Source organism: Vombatus ursinus, unplaced genomic scaffold (assembly GCF_900497805.2).
Source record: "Vombatus ursinus unplaced genomic scaffold, bare-nosed wombat genome assembly UNPS02010461.1, whole genome shotgun sequence".
Classification (NCBI taxonomy): Eukaryota; Metazoa; Chordata; class Mammalia; order Diprotodontia; family Vombatidae; genus Vombatus; species Vombatus ursinus.
This window is the reverse complement of record NW_020950239.1, coordinates 4,240,455-4,261,108: the sequence shown is the minus strand read 5'-3', so window position 1 is coordinate 4,261,108 and position 20,654 is coordinate 4,240,455. Positions and strand designations below refer to the sequence as shown.

General features: G+C 39.1%; 1 protein-coding gene across 1 annotated transcript; it reads left to right on the top strand.

Moving 5' to 3' along the window:
• The first annotated feature begins 3,445 nt into the window (after positions 1–3,445).
• Positions 3,446–11,124, top strand: CSN2 (casein beta). Its single transcript, XM_027854461.1, has 7 exons — positions 3,446–3,496; positions 4,681–4,707; positions 5,474–5,497; positions 5,598–5,633; positions 6,838–7,602; positions 8,955–9,000; positions 10,841–11,124. Exons 1-6 carry the CDS (start codon positions 3,446–3,448, stop codon positions 8,961–8,963), a joined length of 912 nt encoding a protein of 303 aa, XP_027710262.1. The 3' UTR covers positions 8,964–9,000; positions 10,841–11,124.
• The last annotated feature ends 9,530 nt before the right edge of the window (positions 11,125–20,654 follow it).

The following is a 20,654-nucleotide window of genomic DNA, read 5'->3' as shown; positions in this document are numbered from 1 at the left end:
CAGAGACTTCTCTGAGTCCCCAAAATCCTTTCATAGGATCCATAAGGTCAAAACTGTTTTTATAACAATAAGAAATTTTAATTTTCAATATAGTAAATATTGATTTATAAAATGCATAAATAAAAACTTGGTGGGTGCTCAGTAATTTTTAAGAGGGTAAAAGGTTCCTGATCCCAAAAACTTTGAGAACCAATGAGAACTAGGCCAAAGTTTTCTTATCTGCAAAATGGAAGGATTGGATTAGATGGTCTCTGAGATCCCATCCAATTCTAAATATAAAATCCTATGCAATTTACCATAGTGGTGTTTGGAAAGGATACCTACTGTACCTTTCGGAGAAAGGATTGACTTGAATTGGGAGAAGGCATTTCCTCATCAAGGAGTTCCCTGCATCAATGAAAAACAAGGCCCATCTCTGTCCCTGTTCCTGTATCTAAGGTGAGTAGATCCACAGAGAAGATTGGCACAGTCCATCAACAACTCTTTCCTTCCTGTTCAGATTTAGGTTATCATATAAATCACTCCATTGTTAAAGTACTCCTTGGAAGTGCTATGGGCAAAATCTAACCAGAAAAAAAATTATCATCCTAGCAACTTCTTTGAATTCATATTCTTTATTGGTATTTTAAACCACAAAATTAGCATTTTGTCAAGCATTGAGTTTAAATAGCCTTGAGATAGCACCTCCTCAGTCACTGGCACAGCTTCTCCTGACCCTTCTTCTCTCCTCTTGAGGAAAGAAGGTAATGTTTCATGTATAATTTATTTTATTGTTTTATAATTTTATTTTCTTCTTTTCTCTCTCTCTTATCCGTCTGTGGGCCTTGTTAATGGGAAATATTAATAATATTCTGTTAAAAGACTCATTTAACAGATTCTTTTGCCTTTTTCTCTTTTTGTTGTTGTTATTCAGCTATTCAGTCATATCTGACTCTTTGAGACCCAATGGACCATAGCACACTAAATCTTTCTATCCTCTACTATCTCTCAAAGTCAATCCAAATTCATGTTTATCATTTCCATGACACTATCTATCCATCCTATCCTCTGCTGTCCTCTCTTCTATTGCCTTCAATCTTTCTCAGCGTCAGGCAGGGTCTTTTCCAATGAGTCCCATCTTTTCACTATGTAGACAAATGATTTAAGCTTCGGCTTCAGTATTTGACCTGCCAGTGAATAGTCTGAATTAATTTTTTAAAGTATTGACTGGTTTGATCTCCTTGCTGTCAAAGAGTCTTCCAAAGTCTTATTAAAATTAGATTTGGTTTTGTTTGAATATAAATCTCTTTATAAAACAAAAGAGAGAGAGAGAGAGAGAGAGGAAGAAAGAGGGCTTCCTGTGGTCTAATATAATTGATCACCTTTAGGACTAATGCAAAGCAAAGGCAGCCAATGGATAGAATGGTGGACTTGGAGTCAGAAAGACTTGAACGTGAATCCTACCTGGAACATTGCTAGCTGTGTGACTATAGGCAAATCACTCGACCTCTCCATGCCTCAGTTTCTTCATCTTTAAATGAAGGAGTTGGACTTAAGGACCTCTAAGGTTGCTTCCAGTTCTAATTGAGTAATTCTATGAATAATTATTTCATAAAATGGGACTGCTTAAATCTTAGGCAATTCAGTGTCTGTACATATGTTTAATCGATGGAATAATGTATCCACAATTTACATTAAAACAGGTCACACCAGTAAGGTCAGTTTACAGTCATGTGGCACAGTGGAAAGAATACTACCTTGGGGGCCAGAAGACTTATGCTTGGATCCCAGCTTTGCTACTTAATCAGCGCACGCTCAAGGACAAGTCACTTTGCCTTCTCTGCCCCTCAGTTACCAGCTCTCCAAAACGAGGGAGATTTGACTTAGTGATCTCTAAGCCCCTTTCCAGAGATAAACACTATGATTCTCCTTATCTTATGAAGTTGCTCATTAAGATTAAATTTGTAGAAAGAAATGTAATATGAAAGTTTTCCCAAAAAAACATTAAGTAGCACTGATTTCTCATCTTTTAGTTCCTTCTTGCCATAGAGAGAGGAATTTGAGGTTCTAGGCAAGCAGTAAAGGGAATATCAAAACTGCTAACATCCTTGAAGAGATAGACCAGGGAGTACCCTTTTCTCACTCTATCCCATTTTGCTCTTACTCCGATGGAGGTACAAGGAAAAGAATCTTTCTGCAATGTCCACAAAGTAGACGGATCTCCTTGGGGAGGTTCTCTCCAGGCTGACATGTGATGTTTCTTACTGGATGGAGATGTCTCAGTAGTCATCCAATTTAAGAGGTCTATGAATGAAGATGAACAAAATGAAGATCTGATAGAATAACTTGTCCTGGAAGAACTCCATACAGTGTTCAAAGAAGACACACCCACTTAAAAAGAGCTTTCGTGTTACTATAATGGTTCCCTACACTGTACATTGTATCACAAGGGTACAGTAATTATGACAAGGTTTGGACTGGCTGCCTTATGAGGGAGGCTCAAGTTGATTAAGATCCTGGCATTGTATTTATCCCCAGGTAGGGAAGAGAGGAAGCTGTCTCAGGACTGGTACTAGAGGGCAACAATTTTCCTGAACAGTGGGAATTTTCTATTTCTATAAGGAACAGAGAGAGAGACAGACAAACACACAGAGACAAACACACAGAGACAGAGAGAGAGATACAGAGAGAGAACTTTTTTGACTCAGTTAAGTTTTCAAGGAGTCAAAACATTTCTTGCTCTTTTGAGGAGATGGAGGAAGGCCCTCTCCTCACTCAGAGCAGAAGACTAGGGCTCCAGTCATTGGTGATAGCCACTTGTTCAAGTGAGTTCCAAGAAAAAGTCTCTTCCTTCTCAACTTCCTCTTCCCATTAGTGCCTATTAACTGACACTGTTAACGTATTCTAGTTGTTTCCTGAATTCAATTTTTCTATAGTAGACTGAAGTTTTGCCTTAACCATACAGAGGCCAAGGGGTAAGTTAATGTAAGTTTAAGTGAAGGCAGAAAGCCAAACTCTTCTTAAATGTTGGGAATTTTCCTAATGGGGTTCCAAGAAGTGGTCATCATACTTCTAACCTGTCATTTAGTATAAACTTCATAGAGCAGCAGAGGAGGGGACCTGAGGACCCCTCCAATTTCCCCTTAGCTCAAAAAACAAAAAACACAAGCTAACTATTACAGCTGGGTGTGGGTGATTACATCTTCAGAGAACTGGAGAGCAGGGAGTCAAGGGAAGGGAAAATGATTGGACAGCCAACTGGACCTTCTGCAGAGACCCTGAAAACCATTATATTTGGTGGTTACAACATCAAAAATATCTTTCTTTCCTTTCTCTTTCTCTCTTCCTTTATTTCCTTCCTTTTATGCTCTCTGGGGGAAAGAATACAAAGTCAAGAAAAAAAATTGATGTCATAAAACTAACACAATCTCTTTTCTCATATCTCTTTGCACAGGCCTCAGCAACCATGAAGCTCCTTATCCTCACCTGCCTTGTGGCTCTTGCTGTGGCCAGGCCCGTAAGTACATCAGGGAGTTTAGAAAGGACTATTCTTATCAGTGGTTAGGAAACGTCCAAAGTGGTTACCTAAAAAAATTGATCTTGAAACCCTTGGAAGTAATAGAATTTCTAACAACCTAGAATTTCAAGAAATCATTTGGTCTGTCATTAATCACTGAACCTTTCAGACAGGCAGAATTGCTACTATTCTGAACCTAGATTTAAATGGCAAAATTTAAATTCAATGTTGTAGATGCAAAGGTGAACAGAATAGTGTAGGATATTTTGTGTCCAGTTATCAATGGAGGTCAAAAATTGGAGGAAATAAAACAAACAAAAAATGATACCAATACAAATGTCCGCCTCTTTTTTTTTTCATTAAGAAGCATTAATATTCTCTCCTTCCTAACTCTTCCCATTGGAAAAAAAAAAAAGAACCAGACTTTTCTAACAAACATGTGTAATCAACCAAAATAGATCTCCACAATGGTCATGTCCAAAACTACGTTTCATTCTCCATCTTCAGCTGAAACTCTTTGCCAAAGATAAGCCTCATTTTTGTCAAACTCCCTGGTCATCGATCAGATCCTCACACACTGACTATGCCTGTTTACACAGCCCCAGGGAACAGAGCACTGGGTACTTATCTACTGAATCTGAGCTGTATACATTGCCAAGTCAGAGCAATTCAAGATAAAATGATTTCCTCTCTCCACCCTCAAAAGGCCCAAATTTCTATATTTATTCAGGTTAATAACTGAATACAAAAGTATGCTATTGAAAAAAGTGGGATTTTTTTTTCCAGGAGCAATTGCAAAGTTCAATCCACCCCACTGGCATTTGTCTGGCTTTACAAATTTATTTGTACATGAGAGAACTTCATGGGAGGGGAGAAAGCGAGGTCAAGATTTATTAGGTTTGCCCTAAAACTGATCAGGGCAGGTAGGTGGCTCAGTGGTTAGAGTGCCAGGCCTAGAGTCAAGAAGCCTCATCTTCCTGAGTTCAAATCTGGCCCAAGAGATTTACTAGTAGTGTGACTCCAGGCAAGTCACTTAATCCTTTATAACTCAGTTTCCTCATCTGCCAAATGAGCTGGAGAAGGAAATGGCCCACCAGTCCAGTATCTTTGCCAAGACAACCTTAAATGGGGTCATGAAGAGTTGGACAGGACTAAAAACTAATTATCTTTGTTTTATTTTGCAGATGGTAGAAAAGATTTCAGAAAGTGAGGTAAGATACTTTCCTATCAAGCCAGGATCCCCATGCTCCGTGCATCAATCAATCAATCAACAAGCATTTTTAAGCACCTACTGCATGCCAGATTTTGTCTTTGGCACTAGGACCACAGAGATAAAAATGAAACATCTTCCCTTAAGAAGCCTTCTTCAAAGTTGTTTGTGGTCAGTTAGGCACAGACTCTTGTATTCCCACTTAGAAGACGAAATGTTGTTTTATGAGTTGAGATAGGCTGCAATCTAAATTTTGGAGGAAATAATCACATTGATGAAATCAAGAATCCATTTGAATCTAATCACTATGAGGACAGATGGACACACATGGAATGAGAGTAGGGCAGAGCACTTGGATGGGAAGTGTAGGGATTGTAGAAAACTTTGGTGCAAATCTGAAGTTGTTGAGATGGCCTAGAAATTTAGCAATTTGGTATTTAATATGTAATATTAATGCATGAAATAGAGTATCATTTAATGAATTTTTCTGTGGTTTAACCTTGTGTCCCCAACTTACAAATTCCTTGTGGGCAAAGACTCAACCTTTTACTTTTTTGTTTTTACTTCATCCCACCCACAGCACTTGGGAATCATCCAAAGAACATGTTGGAAATTTCAGAAATTGCTTCAATACTAACTCATCCACTTAGTCAAATAATTGTTCCTTGCTTTGAACTCACAAATAGTTGCTTTGAATTAGTATGGCACATTAAGTATTTATAGTCAAGAATGCTAAAATTGTTTTTTTTTCCCTTTCCTTTCCTAAGGAACATGTCACTGAAGTCCCTGAGGTAAGCCCTTTCCATTCAAATGAAAATATTGTTATATTCTGTAGCATTTTAATCTTTAATGGACAGTGAAATAGTTTTGGTTTTTATTTCTTTTGAACAGAAGCATGTCAAAAGGAGAGATAACATTCCAGTAAAGGTAAAATTCATGTTAATGTATTAGCAAAGATCATTTTCATTGTGAAGTGGAAATTCTTGTCTTAAACCTCTACTCGCACCCTTGGTCCCATTCCTTCCCCTCTTCTCCAGCAAATTGCCTTTATAATCACCTCTACTGTCTCCCTCTAATCTTTATCTTCTCCTTAACTAATCGTTCCTTCCATTCTTACTTCAAATACACCCAATCTCCATCCTTAAAAATACCCTACCACTCCCTCAAGCTATTGTCTTTACCTTTCAAAATCAATATTTCCAAAACAGAACTCATTATCTTTCTTTCCAAACTCTTCCCTCTTCCAAATTCTATTTCTGTCTCTAAGATTCATAACCTCATCTGTATTCGTCCATACCCCGTATATCCAATCAGTCATCAAATCTTAGCATGTCTCTCTCTCTGTGACATATCTTGCATCTGACCCTTTATCTCTACTGGCATAGCTACAACTTTAGTTCAGGATCTCATCGACTCCTTCCTAAACTATTGCAATGCCCTTCGAATTGATTTTCTGTTCCCCTTCTGCTTATTCCAATTCATTTTCCACACCGTTTTCAAAAGTGATTTTCCTTAAGCATAGATTTAGCCATATCACTCCCCTACTCCACAGGATATGTGAGAAGAGGAGAGTAGAATTTCTTTCATCAGGAAAAAGATAGAAAATAAATCAGGGAGCAACAGAATTGCCTTGCTGAAGAAAAGGGACAGTTGAAGTTGGATAATGCAGATTAATAGTGTATCCAGTCAGTCTGGTTTTTTGTCTTCCTCTAGCATATGAGCATACTTCCTCTAGCATACTCAGCAGCATATGAGTAGATGGTAAGGAGGATGGTAAGAGCAGTTAAGGGTTTGGCAAGGATTTAAAATCTACAGTGGTAGTGTCTATGGTACTGAGCACCAGTAGAGATACAAAGCTGATCTTGAGAAGATTTCAACTTCATAATTTTAGTTGGAGTTTCTTAGCCCTAGGCTATAGGTTCAGCCCCATGCCAGACTCTAGGACCAGGTCTATCCCTAAACAGAGGTCCTCATTCACTGGTTCATCATCAAAAAAGCCTCAGGATAGGGTTCTAGCAACTAGGTTTTTATTGTTATTCCTGTGAAAATTCCCCTACCTTATCTCCCAGTATCATCACTAATCAACTATAGTTTTACTATTGACTTACTGATGCCTTTTCTTTCTTTCTAGAATGAACATTATGTTGAAAACAACCGTTATCTTCCACTTGAATATGAAATGATGAACGTTTACTATCAGCCTTTATATTGGTCTGAAGAAATGCATAACCTCAAGATGACCAGCCTTCCAAAAGACAAAAGAATGGCTGTCCTTAAATCAACTGTCCCAGAGGAGGTGCTGCCTCATGTTCAGCATAAATCCCTGTCTTTTCCTAAGCCCAAAGTCCTGCCTCTCTCTCGCCGACATATCCTGCCTTACCATGCCCTCAGAGTGGTGCCTCTCTCTCACAAACAGTTGACCATTCCTAAGCGGGAGATGCTGCCTATTTCTGAGAGAGAGATTCTACCTGCTCATGAAAGACAGAGTCTATCTGTTCATCTGAGAGAAAGTCTGCCTGCTCATGAGAAGGACACCCCCCTTGCTCTTCAAAGAGAGATACCATTTATTCCTGAGAGAGAGATTCTAGTAGCTTCCGAGAGAGTAGTTCTACCTGAACAAGAAAGAGAGATTCTTAACGAGAGAGAGGCTCTACCTGTTCACAAGAGAGAGATCCTGCCTCTTCCTGAGAAAGAGAAGATTCTACCTCTTTTCCAACAGATAGTTCTGCCTCTTCCCCAGAGAAAGATTATACCTCCTCATCAGAGAGACACTATTGCCCGAAGAGAGGTTTTGCCTGTTGATCGACAGGAACGCATGCGTGAAGTGGTACCTCTTGATCTCTACCCATTCTTTCAACCAGTGGCCAACTTTTATTATCCCACTGAGGTGAATGAGGTAAATTCATTTATCATATGCCATCACAACTATGGTTCATATATGATCGTAGAATTTTTTTCGACAAGAAGAAATACTAAGAATATTAGAGGTAGGAGGTAGGAATAAAAAAAAGTAATGTGGTTGGAGAATGTTCAAGAGGGGTGGAAGTATAACCATTAGGGAACTGGTGAATAGTGGTCAAGGACTGAGTGAAGGGCACTTGACTCTCCATTTCCAAAGTGGTTGCCGCCATCTTGCCGGTGCCTTAAAAGAGGCATAATTGCCAATGGTAGTTAACCTTCCTTTAGACCAAAGGTTCCTAAGCCAGGAGTTCATGGATAGATTTCAGGGGATCTGTGAACTTGGATGGGGGAAACATTGCATCTTCATTCTCACTAACTTCCACATAAAATGGATTATAAATATAGGCAACAAAAGATTATTCTGAGAAAAGGTCTGGAGGCTTTACCAGACATCCAGATAGGCCTAGGACACAAAAAAGTCAAGAACCCCTGCTCTAGCTTATCAAAATTATTTCTATACACAGAAATTTACGCTGGCAAAAGACCACACGCTCCTCCTTCTGAGCTCTTCCCATAGTTTGGAGTCAATGAGAATAATAGAATGTATGCCTTTGTTTGGAACAAGAAGAAAAATAATCACTTAGGCCACTATAAATTCAGTGCAATTTAACTTAATTCAATAAGCATTTCTCATACATCTAGAGTGGCACTCTGCCAGGTCTTGGGAATAATATAACCTTGGGGGGAATGTCATAGCTATCTTCAAGTCTTGGAAGGAAGGAAATAGCTATTTATTAAGTGCCTACTGTGTGCTAGGCACTGGGCTAAGAACTTTACAAATATTATCTCATTGATCCTTATGACAACCCTGGGAAGTAGGTATATCATTATCTCTATTTTGTAGATGAGGAAACTGAGGCAGACAGCAGTTAAGTGGCTTGTTCAGGGTCACACACAGCTAGTAAGTATCTGAAGCTGGATTTGAACTCTGGTCTTCCTGACTCCAGGTCCAGTATTCTACCCACTGCACCACCTAACTGCTCATAATGGGTAACAGGAATCCCACCATCCTGATCTTACAATGTAGAAATCCATCAATCAACAAACATTTATTAAAAAATCTACTACATGCCAGGCACTATGCTAAGTGCTGAGGATACAAAGAAAGGCAAAAAAATAGTCTCTGTCTTCAAAGAATTCACAGTCTAATGGGAAATAAGAAATCACAGAAAATAATTGAAATACTTAGTTGTACATCTTGTGTTAAATGGTCATCTCTTTCCCAATTCTACTATAATGTGAGGCATCTTTTTACTTTCCTATCTCTGCTTTGTTTTTTTTTTCCAGAAGAATTAATAGGATCACTCAGATGACTATATCCTCCTGGCATTTGGTAAGTCATTTGGTTTGTAAATCAAACAAATCTGCTGACTGTTCTATACCCTGACAAGGCCCTGTGACCGGAGGTCTCTTATTCACATCCAGGGAATTTTTCTTATTTCTTTCTCTTGGCTCCAGAATTCCTCATTCATAGAGTCAGAGATTTGGAGCTAGAAGAGATCTTGGAGACTGCCTAGTTCAATGCCTTCAAATTTACAGAAGAGGAAACCAAGGCCCAGGGAAGTTAAATGACTTGCCTGAGGTCACCTGGGTAGTAGTCACCTGAGGCAGGATAGAGGCATGATGAAATGGCTGGAGAGCCAGCCTCAAAGCCAGGAAGGCCTGGATTCAAATTCCATCCCTTCTCCATACTGGGTCTGTGACTCTGAACACAGCACCAAACCTCTTGGGCAACTTTCTGAGACTGGTATAGGAGAACTCCCAGATAAGGGAACCCTTTCTGCCCACGCCCAATGTCTGCAACTTAGAGTCTTACAGAGCCGCCTAGAATGGTAACAAGAGTCCCACAGCCAGCCTGTGTCAGAGTCAGGACTGAAAACCAGCTCTTCTCCCCTACGCCAGGCAGCCACTCTCTATATAAGAGCTAACCATGGAATAGGACACAGTAAAAGCATTCAGAAGGTCCAAGGCAGAGGTAACGATATGAGTAAAGATCCAGAGTTAGGGAGATGGTGGGTAGGCTCAAGGGCTGGTTTCCCTGGAGAGTTTTATTCAAGGGTGGGGGCGGGGGCGGGGGGGAGTCTGAGATAAGGATGGAAAGGATGGAGGCCTTGAGTGACAGGCTAAGGTCTCAAACCCAAGCGCAGTGCTCTTCAACCATTCTGCCCCCTTATTGGAGATGTGTCCACTGTTTCAGATTTCCATTTTCCCATAGGAAGCCCACGATTAGATGTGCTGAAAGAATGAGGCAGCTCAGAGCAAAAGCCTGTCCAAAGGTCACTCCCTCCTGAAATCCTTAGTAAGAATCACTGATTTTTAGCCTTCAAAACATTTCTGCTGGCAGAGAAATTCCATTAGGCACTTCCAGGCTGCAGCAGCAGGGTGACAGAAAGGAGAAACTCAAAGGGACTTCCATGGTTATCATCACCATCAGAGCCAGCACCTTACAAATACTATTTCACAATACTATTTCAATATTATTGTATTATAGTTTTACAATACTATTTCACAATTACCCTAAATGCAAGGTAGGTGTTATTATCCCCATTTTATAGTTGAAGAAACTGAGGCAGACAGAGGTTAAATGATTTGCCCAAGGTCCCACAGCTAGTAATAACAACAACAACTAATATTTATATAGTGCTTACTATGTACTAAGCACTTTACAATTATCATCTCACCTCACCACAACCCTGCAAGGTAAGTGCTATTGTTATCCCCATTTTATAGAGGAGGAAACAAAGGCAAACAGGGTTAAGGGACTTGCCCAGAGTCACACAGCTAGTAAGTGCCTGAGGCTGAATTTGAACTCAGGTCTTCCTGACTCCAAGCCCAGTGCGCCATCCACTGTACCACCTAACTGCATTTATTAAGTTTCATCACTTCTTAGCTGGGTAACTTTGAACAAATCGCTTAACCTTTCCAAGCCTCAGTTTCTTCATCTGTGAAATGAACAATAATGCATCTCCTACCTACTTCCTCACAAGGTTAGGAGAAAAATATTTTATAAAAATTAAAATGTCATATATAAAGGAGAGCTATTATTGTTGGCCAACTAATAGAATTACTGGCCTTCGATAAAATGTGCTTTTATTAACCATAATGCACAAGAAGATTTTGCTTCTAAAATAGGTTTTAAATTAACCAAAGTGATTTTCTTTTTTTATTAACAGACCTGACTGTGACTAGAAATCCTACTTGGCATCTTCTATTTATTTTTTGGTGTTGGAATTAGCCCTTTCCTCCTTGCATCTTCCGACATTCTCCATTTTAATTGGAATTTGAAGGATTCACTATTTGCCAGTTCCCGGATTCAGAAGGATCATCTTGAGTGGCCACTGGGTGAATAAGCACCAGACATATTTGCCACGTTTCTCTCATAGTCAATTTGTAAGGACAGTTTCATGAACTGTATTACTTGTTAATGCCAGGATGCCTAGCAATTCTGTATATGGTCATCGTCTTTTTTTCCATCTCCTGCAATAAATTATCCCTGTGGGCACATTGCACTTGACTTGTCTTTATTCTCATTCTTTTGCGTTGATCGGCTCCCTTGTAAAGGCCCCCATCATGAGCGTTGCCAGTCCCACACGACCACAAAGGGGTAATTTACATGTTTGTTGAAGACTGCTTTGAAATTTGATAACCATGTCATTGAGGAACCCATCAAACCACAGAATGAAACTCACTTGGGGCGTCATCATTGGTTTCCTAGCCTCGAGGTTCTCCTCACTCCAATCTATCCTCCACAATGCTACCAAAGTGATTTTCCTTAAGCTGAGATCTGACAATGTCACTCCTCTCTTCCAAAAACTTCCATGGCTCCCTGTTTCTTCTAGGATCAAGTATAAAATCCTCTGTTTGACTTTAGAGCCCTTCACAGCTTGACCCCAACCTACCTTTCAAGGCTTATTATGAAAAACCCTACCTCCAGTACTCTCTGGGCCATCCAAACTGGCCTTCTCTCCATTCCTTACACAGAGTACTTCCTCTCCTATTTCTAGGCCTTTGCATTGGCTGTCTTCCGTGCCAGGATCCCTCTTTTCCTTTAGGATTCAGCTTAAGCACCAACTTACACAAGAAACCATTCCAGATTACCCCACCTGTTAGTATCCTTGCTCTCAAACTACCATTTATAGAGTTCCTTCGCATTTATTCTGCATTTGCATGTACCTTCTCCCTCTGATAGAATATAAACTTCTTGAGAGTAGAGATCACTTCTTTCTTTTTTTCTGTCTTTGGGTCCTGAGTTCCTCCCCACATGTGTGATACATAGGTGATTAATAAGTGTTTGTGGATTAATCACCTAATGGCCATTCTTCTTAAAGATGAATGTCTCTTCAAACTGACGTAGTCTGGTCCTCACACTGATAATCCACCATGGTCCGAATGCTTGAAGGATTCCCACTTGGGCCATATTCTATAGCCTTATGACTGGACATATCACCAGTCCCCTAATTCCACACCCTTGGAAGCTAACACGATGCTGGGAAGTTTGCCTTAGCTTCTCTACTAGGTTATTCTTGGAAAATTAGATTAAAAGGCAATTGTCTCTCAAATTTGTGCCTTTACATTACGACTGTTCTTTTAGACTGCTCAGAATCACAGATCATCCATTGACTGGGACTTCAGAGTTCAACTGCTCTCATTGATACATGAACAAGGGTACTTTCTTCAGCATCTCCAATAAATGACCATCCTTCCTGGTAGATATTCGGTGAAGTGGAATATACTACCTTCTCAGGTGACCCATTCCACTTTGGGAAAGTGTTCATTGTTGGCCTCTTTGCAACTTCTACCCACCACTCCTAGTTTTACCTTCTCAGGTAAACCCTCTTCCACAAGAAAGCTCCTTAGATATTCAAAGACAGCTCTTGTAGCCAACCTAATCCTGTACCACAGACTAAACATCTCCAGTTCTTTCAGCCAGTTCTCACATGGAATTATCTCAAGGTTTTATCATCCTGGTCACTTTTCCCTAGGTGCTCTCCAACTCATCCATGTGTTTCCCAAACTTCAGTTCCCAAAAGTAAACACAGCGATCCATATGTGACCCTACCAGGGCAAAATACATTGAGACAATCACTTCCCTAGTCCTTGACCCTCTGCCTCTCTTAATATGGCCTATATTTTATTATTGTTTGGGAAGAGAGGCTGTTACCTTATGCTGTTGCCTCATATTAAGCTTGCAATCTACCAAAATCTTCACATCTTTTTCAGACACAACACTATCTTGCCATGCTCTGCCACATCTTGTATTTGGGATATTGACTCTTCGTACCCAATTGTAAGACTTTACTTTCATCTCTAACAAATTTTATCTTATTAGGTTTGGTCCAACTCATCAAGATACTTTTTGGATACTGACTTTGTGCTAATTTTCTCTCCCATCTTTGTATATAATATTCATAGAATTTGCCATAATAATACTGATGGGGTGCTTGTACTTAGACCCCACTTCCAAGATCATATTTCTCCCTAGCCTCAAGGCACTATTCCTGACAGTTTCCCTCCTGCCCAAGGACCTTATCTCTGGCAGTGACTTATGAGTGGGCCCAATGAGCCAAACTATCTCTCCCTGTTACAAGAACAAGCTGAACTCTGTAGAATTTCCCTTGTATGAACAGGACTATCTCATACCAGCAGAACCATCAAGTACTGATGCCCACAGTTACTGTATACAATCCAGAGGTCAAACTATAGATGTCAACTCCTGAAGCTATCTTGTTTCAAACATAACAGACCCAAAATATACCCTTTAGGAAACCTCTCTTCCCCTACCTGTGGTTTCCAGTGAATGACATAGTTGTATGCTATCACCTAATTAGCGTACTTGGCACATAATCCACTACTTTTCCTATATAAGCTTTAGCATCATTCCTGTTAGGTTGCAGGTTCCCTAAGGAGCTCTGCCCACTATGGCAGAATTCCTTAAGGACCTCTGCCCACTGTATATCATAACAATAAATCTTTGCCACCTTGACTTAAAGAGTGTTTGTGTCTGTGAATTCATTCCAGACAACCCTGTCCTATACTCTGGTCTTTGAGGGGTCTCTAAACCTCTCAGACCTCAACAATACTAGTAATTGTAGCAATAATAGTAAAGAAGACTAAAATTTATGGCACTCTTATGTTTATAGTTTATGATGTGCCAGGAATTGTGCTAAGTGCTTTACAATTATTTCCTTGTTTGATCCTTACAACAGTCCTGGGAGGTAGGTGCTATTATGATCCCCATTTTATATATGAGGAAACTGAGGCAAATAGAAGTTAAATGACTTACCCAAGGCCACATAGTGTCTGAGTCTGAATTTGATTAGGTCTTCCTGACCCTAGACTGATGCTCCATCTGCAGCATAAAATCATCAACAGTGTAAATCAAGCATAGATTTCTTGGCTATTCCATGAGAGAACTCCTTCCTAACTAACATCTGACAATTAATAATTACTCTTTGGTTCAGCCCATTCAATCAGTTCTGAAACTGCCTAACTATACCATCATCGAGCCCACATTGCTCCATTTCCTCCACAATAATACAATAAAATTAAAGCTTATTCATGGTCTAAAATCTGTCATTCTTAGCACAACTTGACCCCTTTCCTACCACTCTGCCAAAATCATTGCAGAAGTAGTCCTGTGTGGCTGGGCATACAGGACTGAGGGCTATTTTTGCATTTTCTTTTTTATATGGCCAATGAACTAGTAATGTGTCTCTCCATGATTAGTGAGGCTGATCTCTAGAAAACAAAATTAATCTATTCCTGGGGCCATGCTCTGAGCCTTCTGATATGGTAGAACCTGCCAAATCATGTACATCACGTACACCAGACATCAAGAACCAAGGCTCACCTCTATGCCACATTAAAAACATTGGAATAGAACTTTTATAGAAAGTCATTTTGAGCAATCAGTAGCACGAGACCCTTCATCAAATTATTTATTTATTATTAATACTAGTACTAGTGAATATAATGTAATAATACGGAACTTTAAGGTTTACAAAGAGTTTTACTTATATTACATCATTTGAGCCTCACAAAAACCCTATGAGACAAATACTATTTCTCCTATTTAAAGATGAGAAAATTAAGGTTGAGAGATGGTGACTTGTCCGGTATCACATAGCTGTAAGTGACTGCCGCAGTGCATTTCAGATCAAGGTCTTTCCTAATTCCAAATCTATCCACTATGCCACAAAGCTTTCTCAAATCTGTTTACTTGTTTCCTCCTTCCCATTTCCACTGCCAACGACATCCTAGTTCAGCTCTTCAATGGATTACTGCAATAGTCTTTTACCCACCTGAGTTTCTACTTCTAGCCTCTTCCAATATATCTTACAGATTACTTTCAGATTAATGACCCTGATAGGCAAGTCTGGTCACATGCCTTCCTACTCAGAAATCTCCCATTGTTCTCTCTTTGATATACAATGGGAAGGGTCTTGGATTTGGTGTTCAAGGAGCTGGGTTCAAATCCCAGTCCTTTTTCTTATTAACTGTATGAGCACAGGAAACTCTCTAGGCCTTGATTTCCTCATTTTTAAAACAAAGGAGTCATATTGGTGATCTCTAAGATCTCTTCTAAGGTCCCCATGATCAGTTGCAAATTGAATACATTTCAAATCTGTTGGCCTGGCATTCAAGACCCTACACAATCAGATGTCAACCTGCCTTTCTATCTTTGTCCCCTAATTGTGACCTGAATGCTCCTTTCTGTCCAAATAAATAGTCTAAGATAATAGCACCTGTGTCCAAAGAAACTGGGATATTCCCTGCTCCACAAACATATTCTGAGCTTCTCCATTGTTATGCCATTGAAAACCATTCCCCATACAGGAATGTCATCCCTAACATCACCACCAATTGAAATCATAGTCATCCTTCAAGGCTTTTCTCAAATACTACCTCCCTTCTACAGCTAGCTTTTATTCTTATTGATCATGAGAAGCAGTAGGACAGATAGGCCAGGCAGGAAAACCAGGGTTCATTTGACAAGTACTGGCAATGTACTTGTCTTCTCAGTGCTCTCGGCAACCTCTTAAGGCTATGAGTTGTAAAAGAAATTGCTGACCTTCATTTGTAAAGTCAGTCATTCAACAAGCATTTATTAAGTACTTAATAAGTGCCAGCCAATGTTAATTACTAGGGACAGGAAGAAAGGAAAAAACAGAGAGAATTTCCTCATACCAATGGATCTCTATCCATTGGAGGATCATAAAATCAGTAATATACCTAAAGTATTTGATACCCAGAGAGAAACATTTTAACACCCTCATTATCTATGTAAAAAAATTAATTTCAATAATATTTATGAAATGTAACAAATAATAATGGCCAAAATAGAAATGCAGACAATGAAAATTTTCTTTTACTGAACTTTGTATATGTAATCATACCAACAAAAATATATTAAAAAAAATAAAATAAACATTACAGTACAAAAAAAAGAAAGGTAACAAATTGATACTTCTAAATTACAATTAGTGTATTTTTTAAATTATATCTATATAGTGGCCTGTCACCATTATGAATAATAACTTTATAGTTTCTGTTTTAGAATTGTAACTTCTGCAAATGTGTCAATGACTTCATCAAAATAGATCTTTATTCATTCATATTCAATAGACAGTATATTCAATGGACAGATTTGTCTCACTCATACTTAAAGACTTTTTATTAATTTTAATTTGGAAAGGTTTAGTTCAAATGAAGCAACAGATACATGAGCAGTTAGAAAAAAAGTCTTACACATAAGAATAAGTTGGACTGAGATTCATAAAAATCCTATTTCATGATAAATTCCAGAAATTTCAATACTGTCCATGTCTTTCTTTCTATGGAATTGATTCTAGTGGCTTTCAACTGTCTCCACAGACAAAAAGTGTCTACTAAAGTATCCTTACCAGAAAATTTATCATGAATTTCTATTATATTTGGTTAAAATGCCCAAAATTTTTCTTCTCCAGAAATCAGAGAAAATGGCTAAGTGATAACGAGTATTACCATAACTTTATCCATTGCTTTAGAACAAATATATAGTTGTTGGTGAAAATGATTGAGGAATTCAACCATTGCCCTTTTGATTTGTTCTGACAACATAAGATCAGCATCTTTCATCATTTCTCCTGGTATTCTTCATTTTTCTGTGTAAATATCCATTTCCTTACATTTTAAGGCTGTGTAGTGAATTAATTGAAGAAGTGTAAAAGGATTGCTTTGCTACATCAAAAGCCCATTTGAGATTAAGTAAAAAAAAATTAATTTACTCCCTTTATCCTCTCTATAGCTTGTTTGTATATGGTTGTCTTCATGTTATCTTCCTCATTAGACCGTAAACTCCTTGAGAACATGGACTGTTTTTTGCCTTTCTTGGCATCTCCATTGCTTAGCACAGTGCCTAACACATAATAGGTACTTAATCAGTGTTTGTTGACTGACTGACCCAGTGGAGCTCAATAAAGAAAAATTTAAAAAGCAAAAGATGAGGAGATTGATTTATTGTGAGCAACATATTTTGAGTAAATATTTAATGCCTTCAATATCATGTATTGGTAGTGAAAATTCTGATGAAATGCAAGCTAGCACATCCAAAGCACCCAATCTAGAAACAACATAAGATTCAAATGACACAGAGCTAAAAAGTGACGGTGAATCATATGTAAGTTTTATATATAAGGAACTGAAAAGAAAGGAAATGTTAACAAAAGTAACCACCAACAGGATAAGAACAATAATGGAGAGGGAAGATATGCTATTAAAGACCGAGACCAAGACTTTGATGAATGATATGTTAATTTATTCTAGTACCATTGATTGGCCAATACTGTTCCAGATGATTTGAGAGTTAATCTGGTTAAGAGAGAAAGTGCACCTCTTCAGACTAAAAAGATGGACCTTTCTCTGCCCTTCAACAATAAGAGCAAATGCTCTTAAGTTAACACTTGACAGCTTCATTATGGTTTTATAAATCTTGGCCAAATGATGAGTAAGTATTGGGAACTTGTATAGTTTATTCAAAACAAAAAAAAATTGTGGGTTTTTTGCTTTACAATTCAGGCAATGAGATAAAAACTGGAATATCTAGCTTTATAATTGGCTACAAATCCTGGTAGAAATTAAATCCTAAAGGCCATGAGAAGAGATAGCTGAACAATATCTTTCCTGCTGAGAAAAATGGAAGGATTTGGCAATAGGACTCACTATTTCACAAAAATTTGTAGTGGACCTAGTCAGCTTGGCTTCAGGATTTTCTCCAGTGTAATTCAGCAGCATATGAGTAGAAATGAAGGAGGGAGATGGTGAGAGTAATCCAAGGCTGAGACTTAACAGAGCAAGATCAATGATTGGATAAGTGGGTAAGTGACTTTAGAGAAGACTGTATTATAGAATTGAACTGGTTCAGCAAAGGGTGAAGATAGAAAAGGGAGAAGAGTAGAATGAGTGCAGGAGATAATGATCTGGGAAAGAAGGTTGAAGGGCATGATGAGATCAAAGAGCAGGGTCAGGGGTTGAAGGAAGAGGGAGAGGTGGAATGATAGCAATTGAGATGAGAGAAGGTAACGGCAAATCAAAGAGATGACTATGTGGCTGAGGTGGGATGGAGAAATAGATCAAAGAAAATTAGTAAATTGAGGAATGGAAGGCAAGGGTGTTTAAAGGAATATCAATAGCATGAGGGCAGGGCTTGGGGAGGAGAAAAAGACTATGAGCCAGGAATTGAACTCATTGAGGAAAAGAAAGTGGAGACAGGATGGAATGGGATCAAGGATGCATGTAGAAAGGTTTGTCTTGTCAAAGAGAAGGGCCATTTCTTCATGTGACATAGGGGTGAAGGAGACAGTAAGTGAAGACATCTGAATGATGTGAGATTAGAATGAGGGACAGAATGGGAGGTGTCCAAATGGCCACCATTTTTTTCAGTGAAGTATGAGGCCAAGTCTTCAGCTGAGGGGGTAGAAGGGTAGTGTGGGATGTCTGAGGAGGAATGAAAGGCTTAGAATGGTCACTGTGGTGAGTGAGAGACTGAATAATTAGGGAGATGTAAAAAAGATTGCCTTACTGCCATGAGAGCCCATTGGAAATTATATAACATAAATTTGCAGCAGAGTTAGTCACTATGATATTGTGATGTTCTTTTATTCCATTCACCAGCAATTGAATTTAATTGAAAGTGGCACAGAGTAATTCAAAGTTGGTGCTTGATAGAACATAATCAGTAATAAAACAAGAGAACAAATGGCATGGAAGATGATGTACTGATTCAAAAAGGGTCAAGGGTCAGGAAGAAAACAGAGATGATGTCTCTTGGGAAGAACTGAAGGGTGCAGAGATTGGAGATCACAGTGAAGAACAGGGCTAGGTCATAAGGGAAAAGAAGTTTCCTTATCTGAGATTTCTCTGTACCAGTGAAATCACAGGTTCAAGCCCTATCCTTACCCCTAAGCCTCTCTCAAAGGCAGCTAGGTGGCATAGTAAACAGAATGCTGTACTCGGAGTCAGAAATACCTCAATTTGAATCCTGCATCAGATACTAACTCACTATGTGGCCCAGGACAAGTTACTTTCATCCCTCCTCAAAATTTCCATGGCTGGCTTTCCCTCTCACCCTCTCAGATGAGATCATATTTCATCTCTCTCTTCTCTCATCTTTCTCATTTACCACCAATCAGATGCCTTCCCCCTCTATCTCCTCCTTTACCCCTGATACACATAAGAAGATGGCCCCTCACCTTGCCAAGGAAAATTCTTCTGCATGAACAAATGATCTCTTTCCATCCCATCTTCTCCAGCAAATTGCCTCCATCTATCATCCCCACTCTCTCAACAATCTTCAATCTCTTCTTATCTACTGACTATTTCTCTACTACCTACACATGTCCATGTCTCCTCTACACTCAAAAAAATCCTCACTTGATCCCAGCATTCCAGATTGTGGAATAGAGTCCTATTGTCATATACCTCTCCCCCTTTTCATGACTTAACCCCTTGAGAAGGTTGTGTACAATTAGTGCATCCATTTCCTTTCTGCTCACTCTCTTCTTACCTCTAGCTTCCAAAATCAACATTCAGCTGAAATTGTTCTCTCCAAAGTCACCAAGGATCTCTAGATTGCCAAATCCAATGGCCTTTTTTCAGTCCTCATCTAAATATAAACTCTTCTGTTTGGCTTTTAAAGATCTTTATTATCTGTCCCCTTCCTACCTTTCCAGTCTTCACACACCTTACTCCCTCTCTTACACTCTACCATCTAATGACACTGATCCCTTTGCTTTTCATCAAACATGGCACTCCATCTCCCATACCTTTCAATTTGCAAAGGCTGTCAACCATGCCTGGAATTCTGTCCCTTGTCAGCTCCACCTCCTGGCTTCCTTCAAGTCTCAGCTAAAATCACAACTTCTGCCAGAAGCCTTTCGTGGGCTCCTTTAGCGTTAGTGTCCTCCCTCTAAGATGTTCTTCAATTTGTCCTGATTGTATCTTGTTTGTACACAATTGTTTGCATGTTATCTCCTCCCATTAGACTGTGAGCTCCTTGACAGCAGGGACAGCAGCCTTTCTTTATATGCCCAGTGCTTAGCACAGTGCCTGGCATGTGTAGGCACTTAATAATGTGTGTTGACTTGACTTAGTTTCTCCAGGTCTCAGTCCTAACCTATAAACTGAGTTGGATTCAATGTCTTCTAAGGACCTTTCCATCTTTAAATCAATGATCCTATCATTCTATCCCTAATGATATTCACAGCATTATTCTAACTGCAGAAGTAGCTACAAAAGTGAATGACCCAATCCCAGCCCCAGTCCCTGCCCTTGATAACCTTTCCAATCATAGGGAAAACAAAATATCTATATTCAAAATGGTGGTAGAAATAGACAAGCAAGATATCATGAATCCAAGGAGGTGAATACGTGAAAATTTCAGGAAGGAAGTGGCATTTTTCCTGGACTAGGAAGAATAGGCAGGCTTCCAATAGTACAGAGCCAAACATC

Bases quoted from the DNA above. Each gene is read 5' to 3' on its own strand.
- CSN2 (XM_027854461.1), top strand. From the start codon at position 3,446: ATGAAGCTCCTTATCCTCACCTGCCTTGTGGCTCTTGCTGTGGCCAGG. The intron at 4,708-5,473 runs GTAAGATACTTT...TCCTTTCCTAAG, and splicing joins AAAAGATTTCAGAAAGTGAG to GAACATGTCACTGAAGTCCC. The intron at 5,634-6,837 runs GTAAAATTCATG...CTTTCTTTCTAG, and splicing joins GAGATAACATTCCAGTAAAG to AATGAACATTATGTTGAAAA.